At 43.3% G+C, this 16,008-nt stretch overlaps 3 protein-coding genes and 1 long non-coding RNA gene across 4 annotated transcripts in view; 1 reads left to right on the top strand and 3 right to left on the bottom strand.

Annotated features, from left to right (window-relative positions):
* The window catches only part of rbm39b (RNA binding motif protein 39b), a 7,116-nt gene extending 3,423 nt beyond the window's left edge, over positions 1-3,693 (bottom strand). Inside the window, exons 1-6 of the mRNA XM_086039359.1 lie at positions 3,427-3,693; positions 2,837-2,894; positions 1,470-1,519; positions 1,194-1,385; positions 798-851; positions 196-313 (exon numbers count right to left, since the gene is read on the bottom strand). Of these exons, the coding sequence (XP_085895485.1) occupies positions 196-313; positions 798-851; positions 1,194-1,385; positions 1,470-1,519; positions 2,837-2,887 (465 nt within the window). The 5' untranslated portion in view covers positions 2,888-2,894; positions 3,427-3,693. The remainder of the gene's footprint in view (positions 1-195; positions 314-797; positions 852-1,193; positions 1,386-1,469; positions 1,520-2,836; positions 2,895-3,426) is intronic.
* LOC147154011 (uncharacterized) overlaps positions 832-16,008 on the top strand; it is a 20,556-nt gene continuing 5,379 nt past the window's right edge. The window contains exons 1-2 of the long non-coding RNA XR_015088007.1: positions 832-876; positions 11,736-11,901. This is a non-coding gene — a long non-coding RNA (uncharacterized LOC147154011). The remainder of the gene's footprint in view (positions 877-11,735; positions 11,902-16,008) is intronic.
* Positions 5,871-7,711, bottom strand: rh50 (Rh50-like protein). Its single transcript, XM_086039372.1, has one exon. It carries the CDS (start codon positions 7,581-7,583, stop codon positions 6,123-6,125), a length of 1,461 nt encoding a protein of 486 aa, XP_085895498.1. The 5' UTR covers positions 7,584-7,711; the 3' UTR covers positions 5,871-6,122.
* Positions 8,248-16,008, bottom strand: part of slc12a5b (solute carrier family 12 member 5b) — a 23,382-nt gene continuing 15,621 nt past the window's right edge. Inside the window, exons 17-26 of the mRNA XM_086039327.1 lie at positions 15,835-16,003; positions 15,543-15,738; positions 15,175-15,344; positions 14,970-15,101; positions 13,507-13,614; positions 13,232-13,348; positions 11,664-11,815; positions 10,427-10,441; positions 9,849-9,982; positions 8,248-9,062 (exon numbers count right to left, since the gene is read on the bottom strand). Of these exons, the coding sequence (XP_085895453.1) occupies positions 8,971-9,062; positions 9,849-9,982; positions 10,427-10,441; positions 11,664-11,815; positions 13,232-13,348; positions 13,507-13,614; positions 14,970-15,101; positions 15,175-15,344; positions 15,543-15,738; positions 15,835-16,003 (1,285 nt within the window). The 3' untranslated portion in view covers positions 8,248-8,970. The remainder of the gene's footprint in view (positions 9,063-9,848; positions 9,983-10,426; positions 10,442-11,663; positions 11,816-13,231; positions 13,349-13,506; positions 13,615-14,969; positions 15,102-15,174; positions 15,345-15,542; positions 15,739-15,834; positions 16,004-16,008) is intronic.

Raw genomic sequence — 16,008 nt, 5'->3', positions numbered from 1 at the left:
AGCACTGCTTAAAACAATAAAAAAAAAAAGGCTGCTTCCATTACCTGGGATTAACTGGCAAAAAAATTACTCCACAAAATTAGAAATTTACACATAAAACAAAGTCTTAGATTAGCAAAACTGCTCCGCAAAGAAGAAGAAAAAAAAATTCACACCTGAGTCGAAAGCCCACAATGAAATTGCCCAGTAACTCACTTTGCCAACAGCCGAGAAGAAATCCTCCAGGTCTCGAGCTCTGATTCTAGCAGCCAGCTGCATGCAGAAAACGGTGCGGGCGTCTCGCTCCTCTGGCGTTAGATTGTCTATTGGTTGCCTAGAAACACAAATCAATGCTATGTAGTACCCTCCACAAGTGTGCAATGTCAATAGTTAAAGCTTGAAACGCTATCCAACCACTGCCACCCTCAAAACAGACCAATTATTGGAGTTGTCCACACCCTGGGTAGGAGCAACGTCAGCCGCGTGGAGACACTTGCGGGATCACACTTTTAGGCAAATGTAAAATGGATGACGAACTCCTCTGGCAGCAATAGGGGAGGCTGTCTGGCAAGCAGCGAGCCTCACTGCACATGCACGGCGGGGATGATCCAGAATACTTGATAAGACGCTTAAATTTGGTTTGCGTTTAGTATTTTACGTTAATGTAGGGAAAAACGGTTTAACGTTGATATTGAAAATAAAGTTCTTAATGAAAATCGAATTTTGCAAAATGCCGGTATGAAGTCTGCCATTTTCCAGAGGGGCTGACGATACGAGCATTGGCATACGCAAAACAGGAACAGGAAATGACTTTGTACCTGACAGGACTCTTCTCTTTCTTGACAGGACTGCGACTCTTGGAACGCTTCCGTCTGAAATCAAGATCATTCCATTTCCGTAAGAAACGATTACATTTGTCTTCAAATTAATCACATACATCATTGTTCATCCATTAATGCCTGCCACAGAATAGCTGCACCTGTAGCAATTCATACAACAGTCATAGCTTCCTGCTAGTTTATCAACTCTGTGTTCAATTTGTGAGTAAATGAAAACAGATCATGACTTCAGTATTCATACTTTTAGCAGCATTTTTTTTTGTTTGGTGCGCCGTGAGATACCGCTATATTTTTTTTTTTTTTCAAATGCAAAACTGTTGGGAAACACCAGACTAACCCACACAACAGTAAGAGTCCGTATTCTAGATCACCTACATGGGGCTCTTTCGGGCTTTGTAGCGGCCAGCTCGCTCGCGGCTTCGAGAGCGGCTGCGATGGCGTTCCCTGCTGCGGCTTCGCTTCCTTTCTCGGCTCTTGCTCCTCTTCTTTGCTTTTTTTCTGTCTTTGGTTCGGCTCTGGCTCCGTCTTTTCTTGGAGCCCGGGCTTCTGCTCTTGCTGCGCCTCTTCCTATGGGCCATTCAACAGAGGAAATTAGTTCACGTCAAGGCACCGACCGCTCTGTAAATCCAGGACAATGAAGCAAAAGCATACTTCCTGTTCTGGCCATCATGTCCGTTTGCATGAGAAGACTTGACCTCATCCTAAGCAAGGTTGATAGAAGAACATCATGAGGACGTAGACGCAACATTTCAAGTCGTCATGGTACAGGGGGAGGGGTGGGACAAGAGAAAAATGCAGAAATATTTCAATTAATAATAATACTTCAAAATGTCCTTCTGTTGTGCCTGGACTGGTGTCCTTCCCCCAATTGCTGCCCCTCTGTTCTTAACTTGGCTGCAAAGTACTCTTAATCAAAGATGGAGGATGTCCCAACACAACTTTTAGCTGAGTTCAGGAAGCTCTGACAATTGGCAGCTCATCTCAACCCTTCCCCCTATTGCCAGTCGTACCAATGTCACTATTTGTGCCTAATCATGTGACCACGCATGATGTGGGGTCGCTAAAAGAGATCCTTTGTGGTTGGTGTCAGTCCAGTGATCTTCACCCATTTGCGTTCTTGGACTGTAAGAGCTCGATGCCACCTCTGTCACACATCTTGCCCTGAAGCAAACAGGGATTCACACTTCTTAGTAATATTGACGCCCAAGAAAAATAAATGAATTGATATTAAAAAAAATTTAAAAACTAAGCCTTCCACGAGATACCATTATCTTAAGGTGTGCCATTAATGTCGTCTTGACTAGCGTATGCCAAGCCACTTTACAAATGATACATTGAAGTACTGCTAGATTCATATCTAGTGTTGTGTAGCATGCAAATTCAAGATGCTGATACACATTCAGGTTGAAATGAGGCAAAGGGGCAGTATTCATATTTATAAGCAAAAAACATGTTTAACAATGTAAGGCTGGAACTGGCACAATTATAAGTCGTATAAGACTGCCCCTGGCTGATTTACGGGGATGGGTGTGTGCAAGGACATCAAGCTTCTTTCCAAAGTTTTCAAAGTAGAGCTACAATCTTGCACAGCCTTCCTCGGGACATCTGTTGAACTGTACATGCAGTTTATAAAGCTGAATACTGCCAACTTTGCTGGCCAGATAAGACGGGCCTATCGCTCATTGGTATTCACCTTGTTGTAACCGAATAGGGCCTGGGTGTTTTAGGTCGAATCTCTTTTAGTCCTATGGTGAACCACAGTACATCAGTATATGCACAATAACTACCTTCCTTTTTTTCACAGTTCACAGTGGAATCAAAGATGAATTCATGGGAGTAGAGGTGAGATATCATTAGGGAAGTCTATAAAGAGAGATAGATGCGGATTTATTTATAAACTTACAGCGTTTTACTCAAACACACCACACAACATTCATGTAAACTTTGTCACAGTTGCAATTATTATGAACGGGTCAAGTGTAGAACATAAGATTCATTTCTCTGACTTCTCAACCCACCTTTCTGTAAGGCGCCTCCAGCATGGCCTCAACATCAAAATCATCAGCCATGACGATCCTAAAATAAAAGAGTGAGCTCATTTACTACTTTGCACACGTAGAACACAATTAAGCCACAAACGCAAAACATTTAGTCTTGCAAACTGCTGTCTATGAGGCGACACAAAATATATCGAATTTGAAATGTTGCATTAAAGTTAACAATTTACACTAACTTTTCTGCTTCAGTTTGAGGCTTCGTAAACGCTGAAAATCCACACTCTACGCCTAATGTTTGTCAATGTGTAATGTATGTCAGAACTCGGAACAATAAACACGTTTCGACGATCAAGCCATGCTACGCTGCCTAGGGAGGCTAAATGGCGGTCGCAGCTACATGCTAACGCTAATTAGCGGCTTGGGCCTGTTGTAGCATTCGATGGCCCCGCTTTGGACTACAAATCCACATCGACGCCAACGTAAATAAACGCACAAAAAGGTCTAATATGACATTGTAAACTCAGCACAAATGCTTACGAAACAACGGCGTGATGCTCCCTTTTCAAAATGTTTCTTAAAAAACAGGCCAGCTAAAGACAACGCGAGCTTACTTAGCAGACAATGACGTTACCGCTTGGAATCGGTGAAAGTGTGAGGGGAAAAGTCAAAATATCAAAGCCAGTGTCCCGCTGAAGAGATTCTTCTGGGTGACTCCCGTTCGGTAGATCACACCAAAAAGTGGCATAAATAACTTCAATAAGTCTTATGTAAGACGTTTTTGTTTCGTACACGACAGCGAAAATAAAAGCACAGAAGCGGTCTTGGCCTTTACGGCATTAGACGTCCTGCTTCTTCTTCGTCTTCTTGTTTCGTCCATTTGCTGGTTAGCCAACCAACGTTTGGTGCATTACCGCTACCTACCGCACCGGAGTGTGAAGCACAAAAAAGGCAGAAAATACAAATGAAATGCAGTACTGTATTAAGAAATAAATAAATAAAGTAATATCCTACTCATTAAAATAGTTTCCCTTAAATAACCAATGAATTGATTCTGGGTTTTGGTTGTTGATGCAGTTCCAAGAAGACTATCAATGCTGAATGGTAGTTTGTTGTCCTTTCATACAGTCAGTTATCAATTTCCTTCTCTCCCTATCATAAAATCTACATTCCATTAGTACATGCCAAACAGTCTCATGTTGGCCACACACATCATATCTGTCATTAGGGTACTTTCCAGTTTTATTTAGTGAGGAATTTAATGCAGGATGACCAATGCAAATAAAAATGGACTCTTCCTTTTACGATTCCTGCCCATTTAATGCCCTAAACTAGGTGTCACCAACGTGGAGCCCGCGGGAACCAGCTCGCCTCCAAGCGGGCCCGCGGGCCTCTTCTAAGAATAGGTCGCCGTTTGTTGTTGTTGTTTAAAAAAAAATAAAAAAGTAAATAAGCTCCACTTACCCGTAAGCTATAGCACATTTTTTGATGCTATTATTCCACATCACATTTGCATTTGTGTAAATTTGGCAATTATAATACTATAATAATACTTGATTGGAAAAAAAACAACAATTAATATCGGTCAAAGGTCAGCATTGTAGCGAATAACCAAATCATAGCATTCACGGAGAAAAGCTATCGGGAGAAACAACAATGAGAGAATGATTTACCCCCAAATAATGTGAGCAAATTTGCTACTTAAGAAATGCGAATAACACTGGTAGCCCTTCGCATTAGTCAGTACCCAAGAAGTTCTCAGTTTCAAAAAGGTTTGGGACCCTTGCCCTAAACTAACATGTTTCTGCAATTTAGATAGATGTCTGCCTTCGTCACTGAAGTCCCTGTTTGCTTGCAACAAGTCTGAGAGAAGCACTACATGCACATTTCATCAGTAAGAATGCAATTTTAAATCATCTCTCTCTGAGTGCGACTCAAAGATTTGTCTGAATCATGTTGTCAGAACCATCAACAATAAAATGAAAGCAAAGGCCATCTGGATAAAATTCATTGCGAAATGTAAACCTACCTGACAGAGATCTGTCAGTCACAGTAATACTGAGATAATATACGTTGATGGCTCTCATTACTCCATACAGAGATCCTACCATAAAACACTGCACTGATAACAGTGTTTTCAGCGAAAAAAAAACAAAAAACAGAAGTTATCAGTACCAGTGGCAAGTGGTAAAATGGCTGCCATCCGGCCTTAGCCACAAGGGGCCTATTGATAGTCCATTCATACAGTATAAAGTACATGGCATCACATGAATAAACCCAAAAAAACATGTGAGCTGTGACGGTCATTGGCATTATCAAAATGTGACCTGAATGAAGAGTTGTGAAATACTAGCTTGTCAGTCCTGAGAACTGTCCGTGTTTACATCACATTTGTTCTGACAAAACATGCACCTGTTGATCTGTAAAGGGTCATGAGGAAATGTGGAAACTGAATGAGTAAAACAGCATAGGAATGTTCATACATTTTAAACGCAATGGACAGAAAATGTGTGCACTTCAGTTGTCCACTAGGTGTCACTATCGTGTCTATTAAGTGGAAAGCTCTGGTTCACGTTGACGTCACTTTGGTTGAGTTTACGGAACTATTAGTTGCACACCGTTTGGAATATCATGTTGCACAATAAACAATAAAAAAAAATGATGGATAGCAAGCAGAGACGAAAAGGGACTGTTTAATTTGGCAATACAAAGCAGTAGAGAGCGAGCAAGTGCGTCAATAATTTGCCTGTCTATACAACCCCTTATTAAGTTAGACTTTGCCACCACGACAGGCACTATTTTCTGTGACTTCTCACTTCTGATTTCATATTTAATTTGTTGTTTAAAAAAATGAGAACAACCAAATACTGTTGGGAATTGTGTATCTTAAATCTTATAAAATGATCAGAGGTTATGACTTTGCACTAAATGTTATTTTATTTATTTATTTATTTTTTTAATTTAGTCATAACAAAAACAATAACTGCGATGTTGCCCGAATGCTTGTTGGTTCACTCATTCATGATCACGTCACGAATAATTGTCCTATTCAGTCACATGCAGTTGGACGCATCGTAATGTCTTTATTTGTTATTGTTTTAACTACACAAATGTGTGACATGTCAACCACAATTTTCATAGTCATCTCAAATTAGTTTTAAAACATTAGATTTACTCTGACAATAAATATTACATAATTACTTCAAGATAACTACAAAATATACAAATCGTACCATCCCAAATTATTACTTTGAAACACTTTTAAAAGACAAATCATTTTTCATGATTTTCCTTAATAAGAGAATGCATGTTAGGCAACAGTTTCCTCTTTATCTGTGGCCGTGTTGATTTTAAGTGGTGAGTAACTGTCCTGAGGAACATCAAAATATAGTTTGTCATCAAAACATAAATCATCCGAAGGTGCGGCCAGGAAGGGCATTTTCAAGAGCACGCCTGTGAGCAGGCCTCCGATGGCGGCCGCTGCTATGGTGGAGAAGACGGCCGCCACCTGGAAGAGAGCCTGTTCTTGGGCACTCCGCCCCAAACCTGGCTGCAGACCAGGAATTAATGCCTGGAGCTCGAGCAACATGGGATCCCCTTCTTTTGGGGCTCTGTACCTAAAAGTCTCATACAAACTAGGGCCGTAGACTTCCTCGTCCGCCGTCAGTATCGCACAAATCCCAGCGGCGCAAGATATGAGTCCGGTTAGACCGTGTAAATTATGTATGCCACATTGATCCTGGATGCGCATTCGTTTTGCCAAGACTGGGCTCAGGTACTTGTACCCTAGCATGCATGCGATGCAGCCCGCCATCCCCAGGGCATACGCCGCCGCAGGCGAAATCATCATATCGACCGACGCCCCGACCGTCACGCCTCCGGCCAAGGTCACGTTCTGGATGTCGGCCATGCTGAGTTTCCCGCTTTTGTTGAGTAGCGCCGAGAGAGCAAAGGCCGTGATGGTGGAGGCACAGAGGCCAATGAAGGTGTGGAGGATGGCCCTGTGCTGGTCGTCGCCTCTCAGGGCTAGTGCCGAGTTGAAGGAGGGCCAGAACACCCAGAGGAACAAGGTCCCCATCATGCACAAGATGTCCGACTGATAGCTGGTGCTCTCCTTGGCGTGACCTCCGTTCAGGCGAGGTCTGTACAGCACAAAGGTGACTCCCAAGCCAAAATAACAGGCAAAGAGGTGAATCAGGATGGAGCCTCCAGCGTCGTTGATCTTCAGGTACTTCAGCACCGCCCACTCGGTCACCGCAAATACCGGCACCTCCAGGAGAGCCATGACCAGCAGCTGCAGCGGGCTGGTCTTGCCCAACACCGCCCCCAAAGAGATGAGCACCACGGCGCAGGCAAACTCGGCGTTGATCAGGTTGATCACACCGAGCTGGATCTTACCGTCGTGGCTGAACTGGAAGAAACCCTGCACCAGGATGGCCCATTGGATGGAAAAGGTCGCCAGGAGAAAGTTGAAAGCCAGCCCTCCGAATCCATAGAGTCGGAAAAATGCCAGCAGGCAGCCAAAGCCGAGGAATATCATCACCTGTATGTCGGCGAAAAAAGGGTAATCCTTGTACACCGCATTGTCCATGGGCTTCGTCTCGTTGCTTTGCAATCTGCCATCGGCGTCCTTGTCGTATGTCACAAAAGTGGCAAAAAGACCCACGATCATCACCTCCGCTGCAAACACAAACACGGGCAGCCTCACCCGCAGGCCGCTCGCGCCTGGCTTCATTGTCGGAGCTCTTCGATTAAGTGAGAGCGCTTTCATTTGAGGCCAGGATCGGCGCAGATAAGAGAGGACAACGTTCAAGTCTGCTCCCGCTCAAACAAGTCCAGATATTCAGCCGTCTGAACTTTGGCACGCCTCATAAAAATGTCTTGCTCTTCAACGCAGTTGTTTATGCAAATTTTAGGCACCTCATATTCTTTGTTTACAAACTCTGAATTTAGCAGCCATCCCGCATTGTAACAAAATTCTCACTTTAAAAGTCGTTTCCCCGTTTCAGCCCACTTTGTATTTTCTCTTCTCAAGGCAGAACACGGGCTATTAGGTTGTCCAATAATTAAACCTTTCACTATCAGCATGTTTTCCTTGGTTCAGCCCAGTGACTTTTGACAAAAACACAAAACACTTGGCTAGTGAAGCCACAGAAAGTATAGTTTTGCCGGTTTTGCTGTTCCGCTAAAGAAACTTTTTTAACATTGTAAAACTATTGTGGTCCGTTACGCCGCAGATCAGTTTTTAAACCTACCAGACTGGCTGAGGATTAAATATGTACACTCAATACAATTTTGTCACATTGCACTCCTCCCCAGCCCAATCTTCCCCCACTAAATGAATGACTCCACTCCTTTATCTTTAAGTCAACACTTGGTAATTAAACAAAAGAACACACCAAAAAAACCTTCATTGACAAACACATTTAAATGTCTAAGTCTTGAATTGCATCTTTATTTACACATGTTTCTCTTCTGTACACTCTCCAGGCTCTCTCTCTCTCTCTCTCATGCACACACACACGCACATCACACACACACACAAGACAATGTGATGCAACATTTTTATGTGCACGCTCGTTTGTGTGTTTTGGAAGGGAAAATGAACCTGTGCACTTCATGACTGTAACAGAACTTCCCAAACATTCACTTGCATATTTTTCAAGCAGTTGAGGCAGCACATTCTATTGTGTGGTTGAATAACTTCAATGATCAATGTGCAGCACTAATAATAGCGCTAGTAAAACGATGTGTGATCATAAGCTCAAAGTTTTTGATGTGTTCATCATACATGACCTTTCTAGAGGTAATAGCGCATTATCATTATTGTTGATGATTTTTAACCAGTCTGACAGGTTTTATCTTTAAATTTTCTAATGTAGTCTGAGCGCATGCCAACTTTCTACCAAAAATTCATGTGAAGCTCATGTCGAGTTTACTGTCGCTTGACTTGGTGTGCCTCCATACAAACCATTAAAGACAACAACAAAGAAGTCAACATTTTAAGATGAATAAATATCGAAAACATTCAAACACGAAACATGAAGGGGGGGACTAAAAGCAATCGGTTGAATCAGGATGGCGCCGCCTGCCTGGTTGAAGCTTGAGGGAGGTTTTGTGACACTCGGTAGAAGTTGGGTGAAATATATTCAGGATGTTCAGGAGTAGATGGTAATGACCTCTCGTCCGCCTCCGCGGACGAGGAGAACCCGATTGAGACCCTCCGTGAGCACCTCCAGGAACTCCATGTCTGGAGGGCAGTCTCAGTCAAGGAGGAACTGTCAAATTTAAAGCATTTAACTATGGAGATTCATTTAAATTTCATAACAAACTCAAAAAAAATGAACTCTGTTAACTCAGTTGTATGTACTTCCTGTGGCAGCTGACCTCTGCTCACTTTGCAACCAAACTTAGAAGATAGTCACTGGCTCAAAGATGGACTTTTACATAGTTTTACTTTAAAAAGTTGCTCGACGGCTCATTGGAGAAATCCCAAATAATTTGCGCACGATGCAAATCCAATTTCAAATACTATATTAGTTGTACGTTTTTGGTGTATCGTTCAACAGTTGTATTTCACAGAAAAAGAATCTTAAATCTTATTCAAGGAGCAAAGAAACTATTAGAACAGTCTTTGAATAGAAATATACTTGAAAAAAATGTCCACATTAATTCCAAGATTTTACTCAAATAAATATCTGTTCCACTGTCCATAAAAATTGTAGTTGAAAAATACGATTAATCGCGATCAATTATGGAAAATTTTGCAATTAATTACATTGAAAAAATTAATCGCGTGATAGCACTAATTTAAACATAAACCACCCAGTGTCTTGAGACGTTTTTCCCTTGTAATTTGCGCTTCAGTTCCTTATGTATGCTGTTCTAATCTAGACTACGCACCAGTTCTGTTATTTGGATTAACCAAATTAGGTCACAATGTCAAATTTGAAATACTTGATGAAACATATGACTATATGAATTGTGATTGATATGACCTGACAAAAGACTGAAACGGTACACTCCGCAAGGATACAATTCTCTTCACCCGTACGATTTTTCGGGGGTCCGGGCATGTTGAGCAGGACGAGCTTTGCCTCCTTGGACTTTTTTGTGATGACCTCATTGAGTCGCAAAGCTGTGTGCATGCGCCTCACATCTGTCTGGTTCCTTGAGCAGGCGACATAGGATAACACTGAACGTAGCTATTCGGATCAAGTAGGCGGTCTCGGCGACACGAGGGATGTCACGCTATCCGATAATATCACGATATCAACCTCACGATATGATAATTATCACGATATTGAGGGGAAGTTGGTGACATAAAAGGCTCACGATGCTGTAGAACAGCTCACGATATTATAAAAAAAAAAAGAGCTCATATGGCTTGGCCAGTCATGCGCTCCTATAGGTGATGAGCGTGGGTCTTAAACACAGTTGGCATCAAATTAAACTGCACTAATAAACTAACCACCGGCGAGTGCTGGCACTGGGCTTTGAAACTGATTTGCTGCTATTCATATCGTGACATGACGACGACGATATCGTGGCAATTTTAATATCGTGATATCGCCGATATTGTGACAACCCTAAGTGAGACATGGTCATACTTACAAGCTTTCCCATTCCCTGCAGCAGCATGGCACGAGGGAGAAAATAATGTTTGAAATGCAAAGAAGAGATGGGTTGACACAAGAAGCTGTTGGCCCTTTCACACTGCCCGTCTAACATGACTTTTCCACTGCTTTTTCTCCGCATGTGTAAGGTACCAATACCAAATTGAGGTTTGAAATAGACCAGCAAATTTTGGGGCTTCTGACGTAGCATCAGAGCCTGAACTGAGGTCAAATGGCACCTGTGTACGGGGATAATGGGAAGCTTCGACCGGTGTTAAGTGCAACTCTCAAGACTCACTCCCCATGCCGCACGCAATTGGCCCTGTCCCGATCCATGATTATCTGAGCTGCAACAGCTTCGCTAGTAAGCAAGCAAGCAAACACTATGTACTTTGCAATTCTGTCAAAAAGCCAAAGGCAAATAAATGCCTCTGATGTGCTAATTTGGCAGAAAGGTAGGATCATTTGTGAGGTTTTTTTTCTCTGCTGCTAGGTCGGCATGCAAATGAGAATGTGTTCTCAATTGCCTTACCTGGATAAATGAAGGTTAAATAAAAATGAAAGACATGTTCATTTCGATTCAAACCTACGCATGTGTATGTCAGGTGTCATGTTGGTTTTGTGTTAAAGTTACAATCAAAACAATTCATAATGGCAATGCTGTGAAAGTCAAGTTTTCAAGATTAAAAAGTTGTAACATTACGAGATTTAAAGGGGAAGTCAATCCAAACATATCTTTTTCAAGAATATGTTCTATGCAAGCCCACTCACTAGTTGAAACAAAGCATTCTGATAAATATTGCGTTTGTGGAATAAGAGTTAATCCACCCGTTTTTAGCCATCTCTGGGGTCTGCCATTTTGTCACTTCTGTCGACTGAAATTGAAATCGCAAGTACCCGGGCCTCAGGTAACGACCAATCACAGCTCGCCTGTTTTCTAAAGCTGAGCCGTGATTGGTTGTTACCTGAGCCCCAAGCAGTTGTGATGTCATTTTCAGTCGACAGAAGTGACAAAATGGCCGCCCCCTGAGATGGCTAAAAAGAGGTGGATTTTGCTGCTTAACTCATATTCCACAAACACAATATTTAGCAGAATTCCGTGTTTCAACTAATGGGCCTGCATAGAACATATTCTTGAAAAAAATATGTTTGGGTTGATTTTCCCCCTTTAGGAGGAATTCAACAAATGTGGCTCATTGATAGTTTTGTTTGTATGATAAGCTCAGGCTACTCACGGCTTCATGCTGAAGGGGTCTTTGCCGGCCTCCAGGTTCTTCCCCTTGTCAACCTCCTTATTGTCCGTCCAGGTGCTTCCACCCCCGCCAGGGGCAGTGAGGCTGGTTGGGCTGGCAGGTGTTGAGGCGTTCTTGCTGTGGATGAGCTGGACCTGTTTTGAGTTGGAAACAGCCACAGACTGAGACTGGGACATAATGACGGTGTGAACGAAAGAAAACAGAGAGCCATCGAGCAAAGGTGTGAAGTCAGTGTCCGCCAATGTTCCCTTTCAGCTGCGCGTGTGAGCAATTGCGCGCTGCTTTCGCACCACACGCTCACATTCCATTTCGAAGCTCATTCCTTCATTTCCACCCCAGTTGAATCTACAAACCGGACACCAACACCATTCCTACTTCCCTTACAGTTTCAGAGCGCGTGCACTCGGTTGTCCTACTATCTGAACACTCGGACGTACAGTCAGCGCAGACGATACGCTGCAGGCTACACGCGGGCGGCTCCATTCATGAAGTCCAAACATGGGCACAGTTTACGAGCCCCCAAAATGAGGCCCTTTGGCGCCTTTCAGAGATCAGGTGACTAGAAAGCATAGCCTTTTATTAAATGACATTTTTCTCATTATTTACAAGTGGACAATGTGGGACCATATTGATACAGATTGTATTGAGACTTCATTCAAATGACTTGCGTGGTAAAAGAAAAGTAACAAACTTGGGCTGATTTTATTCATGTCACAAATCTCTACTCAGTGACTGTATATGTTGTATTTTGATGTGGTTTGAATTTTTTGGGAACATATCTACATCATGTAACTTTTCTGATCTCAGGTTTTGGACAGGTGTGATAGCGCTTTGGCCGAGGTTGCTCACCGTGGTCCGAGGGAAGCTCAGGGTGTTTGTGTGAATGTGCAGACGCATGGAAAATTGGTGTCTACTATGACAGCAGCAAGATTTTCTAAAGTGATTGTCCTACTTTAGTGATCTGAAGCTAATCCCAGCTGGCTTTGGGCAAGCGGCAGGGTACACTCGGGACTGGTCATGAACCAATCACAGCATATATAGACAAAAAAAAACGCAGAGATGGCCACTTTGCCCTTTTTTGCCGGTCCGTCCTCCGTCCGCGACCTCCGTACTCTCCCGTCCTCGTCCCTCTGTTCTTATTCATAAAAATAATCGTCCTCCGACCCCGTTAGTCCTTGTCCTTTCAAAGCCAAACATTTTGCAAGGAGGGCCAGATTTGGTGAGGTGAAAATGCGTGGGGGCCAAACATTCACCTTCAAGTTACTTCAAATTTTCATGCCATTTGTTACCAGTCACCTTGTCTTAGTTTGCATGTTTCCTCTGATAGTGACTCTTGATATTGAATTTCTTGATAAGAGCCACAGTAACGTATCAAAAAACCCCTCCGCCCGTCCATCCATAAAACTGGTTCGGGACGGTCGAACCGTCCCGTCCCTGTGACGGATTACCCATCCCTGCAAACAACCATTCGCACTCGGCATTGTCAGCTCTGGGCAGAGTCTTGAATGAACCAAGAGATCAACTGAGAAACCAGTTAAGACGATCTGTACCTCCTCTTCTGGATGCTCGGCCACTCTGACGCCTTCCTCAGTGCTGTGTTGTGAGCGGGAGGCATAGGATTTTTTACGCCGGATGGACCCGCGGGATGAATCTGTTATGCTCTGAATCTGTAGTGTTGGAAAGGAACGCAATGGATGAGCTTCCAGTTGTTCATTTGCTTTGGGGACGCATTATTTGCTTGTTGTCAGAGAGCATACTTTGAGAGCCTACTGCTTCTTTGTCACAAAATAAAGCTTTCTTTGATTGACCTGAAATGCATGCTTACCTCTCGCTCCATCTCATTCTTAGTCAGATGCATCTGCTTGAGGATCTGTGAGCGCTGTTCCATTACAAGTGTCTTTTCATAGGTGTAGGCTGAGATGTCACTGTCATGCTGGGATTGGAAGGCAAAGTTCGAGTGTTAAACAAGCACCGGGTGGTGTAGAGCTGGGCGATAGAAACCTTTTTGTCTTGCCACTTCTCTGGTCGTCACTTGTTCTCTTTTGGGTGAACACCGTATTTTCCGCTCTATAAGACGCACCTTTATATAAGCTATTTAAAAAAATAAATAAAATAAAATAATGAAAAAAACAAAACATATATATGCCCCACCCGTATATAAGCCGCACTATGTTAAAAAATTTGATATTTACTGCATTCACAGAAGGATTTTGAACTGCAAATGTGCATGTATGTACCTGAACAGATTCTTTCGTTGCTGATTAAAACGGAACGGAACCAAGAGAAAACAAACAGTACTTATCGTCATTTCACTGCCCACTGCCTCTCCAGTTTGTCAGCTTTACTTCCGCATAGCACCTAATTCATAACCTAGTGCATAGCGCCCTCTTCTGTTGAACTCCTCCACCTGCAGTCACATCCTGTTAATAACAATTGGGTTGTATTGTATCGTAATTACAGTTAGAGCGCCCCTGGTGGCGGAAGAAAAGTCCACAGAATAGCCGCACCTTTATATAAGCCGCATGGTGTGTAGATGTTCAAATCGACTTCCGTTCTTATAGCGAAAGGAGGAAGTGCGTATGCCCTAGAGCAATTCAGGACATTTGTATTTTTTTTTTCGTGTGCCGGGGTTGCTCCCATCCTCCTCAAAGTTCCTTAGTGCGAATAAAAAATGATACAGACCCCCCCCCAAGGCATGACAAAAGTCCCACTGAAATACTTATGTCAATGTTTCATCAAAACAGTAGTGAAGATCTTTTATTAAGGTCGAATTCTTACCCAATGCTGCTTTAAACCTGAGATATCAGGAACAAAACACTAAACAAGATAAGATAAACAAGCCAAAACTACTATAGCAGTTTTACACTCTTTTCTTCGGTCATTTGAGCTGACACTTGATCTGACACGCGGCTCTTGTGATTTTGGTGCACAGGTTATTGTCTCCCTTGGGGAGACAAGTTGTAGCGCATACCCTATAGCATTTTATTGACGGGCTTAAGAAACTGACTGAGCAATATTTACATATCATCGTGGACATAAATGATTAAATGTTTCCACACACCTGCAATGTGCTTGTCTACCTTACCCCTGGTTGGGAAACACTGCGATCTGTGATCTACATGACTGGTGCAGCTCTTGTATCGCATTATTTCACACCAAAGTAACTTTTGGTCCCAAACCTGCTCAATGAATCGATTCTCAATAAACGAAACAAATAAACGACTGACTGGAGTCAATTGCGCAGCTGTACCTAACACTGTGGCCAGTGAGTACACGCATCAATCTCACCATCTCCACCACTTCCACTTGAGCATCAATACGCAGGTGATAGAGGAACGTCATGACATCCTTTTTCATCTGAATACTGTTGTCATCCATCTGAGCCACGGTGAAAATGCGCATCTTGCACTTCCTCCACACCTGCGGCAAAAGAAGAGCACCGGATGAAGACGTGTCCGACGTCAAGGATACTTGCCGGCCTTGCATTTGCCACCTTATGCTGACGCAGCAGGAAGGGCAGAAGCATCAGCATGCCTCCATCGTGGACAACCCACCACACATCAATGTGTCCTTCGGTGAAGCGCTCTCCGTTGGACGGGTAGCTGGAGATGTTTTTGGGAACCAACAAGGCCAAGCTGGCCACTGTGGTCTCTCGGACCACCTCTACACAGGAACAAGAGCATTTGCACTACGGAGGGACTGGACAAATGACCCTGCTCTGTTTCTCTAGCTGAGCCCTCTCAAAAGTGGAGCTGTTTTTTTTGGTTTGCTTTTGTTTTACAAGGAAAAAGTCAAATAGAATGTGCAGTGCAGTAGGCAGTGGTCCCGCAAGATTACAGAATACAAATAGTGATTACTCACCAATAAAATCTCGTAGTTGTTGGTGGAACTCCGGCTGTTTCCAGTTGCGTGGCCAGCTGACCATCACCGTGTTGTGCTTCAAACCTCCAAGTCCTCCAACCTGAATCAGGTGGGACGTCCCATCCCTCAGGTTGGACGATATGACCACTTGGGGGAAACCCTTCACCTTCTCTGTTTCCATCAGTTTCCGCAGAGACTTCAAAAGAAAAAAAAAAAATCAAGGGCGGTTGTTCGACACCATAACAAAATGTGTGTTCACTTAGCGGCTTGTGTGTTGTGTGACGTCAGAGACCTGGTCTGCCCTTTGGGCCTCAGTGTAGTTGTCCAGGAACTTTCCTTGAACAGAGGTGCCAACGATAGTGAGGCCCTTGCCTGCTTTCAGCTGATTTGTTAACGAGATCAAACGAGGCTGCTCCACATTCTGCTCGCCATCCATACTGACAAGGACCAGGATCTGAGGCCTGAG

This window comes from Filicampus tigris, chromosome 1 (genome assembly GCF_054856515.1).
Source record: "Filicampus tigris isolate MCC_2025a chromosome 1, RoL_Ftig_1.0, whole genome shotgun sequence".
Classification (NCBI taxonomy): Eukaryota; Metazoa; Chordata; class Actinopteri; order Syngnathiformes; family Syngnathidae; genus Filicampus; species Filicampus tigris.
Note: the sequence above shows the minus strand (reverse complement) of the source record. Positions and strands in the feature narration are given on the sequence as shown.

Bases quoted from the DNA above. Each gene is read 5' to 3' on its own strand.
- rh50 (XM_086039372.1), bottom strand. From the start codon at position 7,583: ATGAAAGCGCTCTCACTTAATCGAAGAGCTCCGACAATGAAGCCAGGC.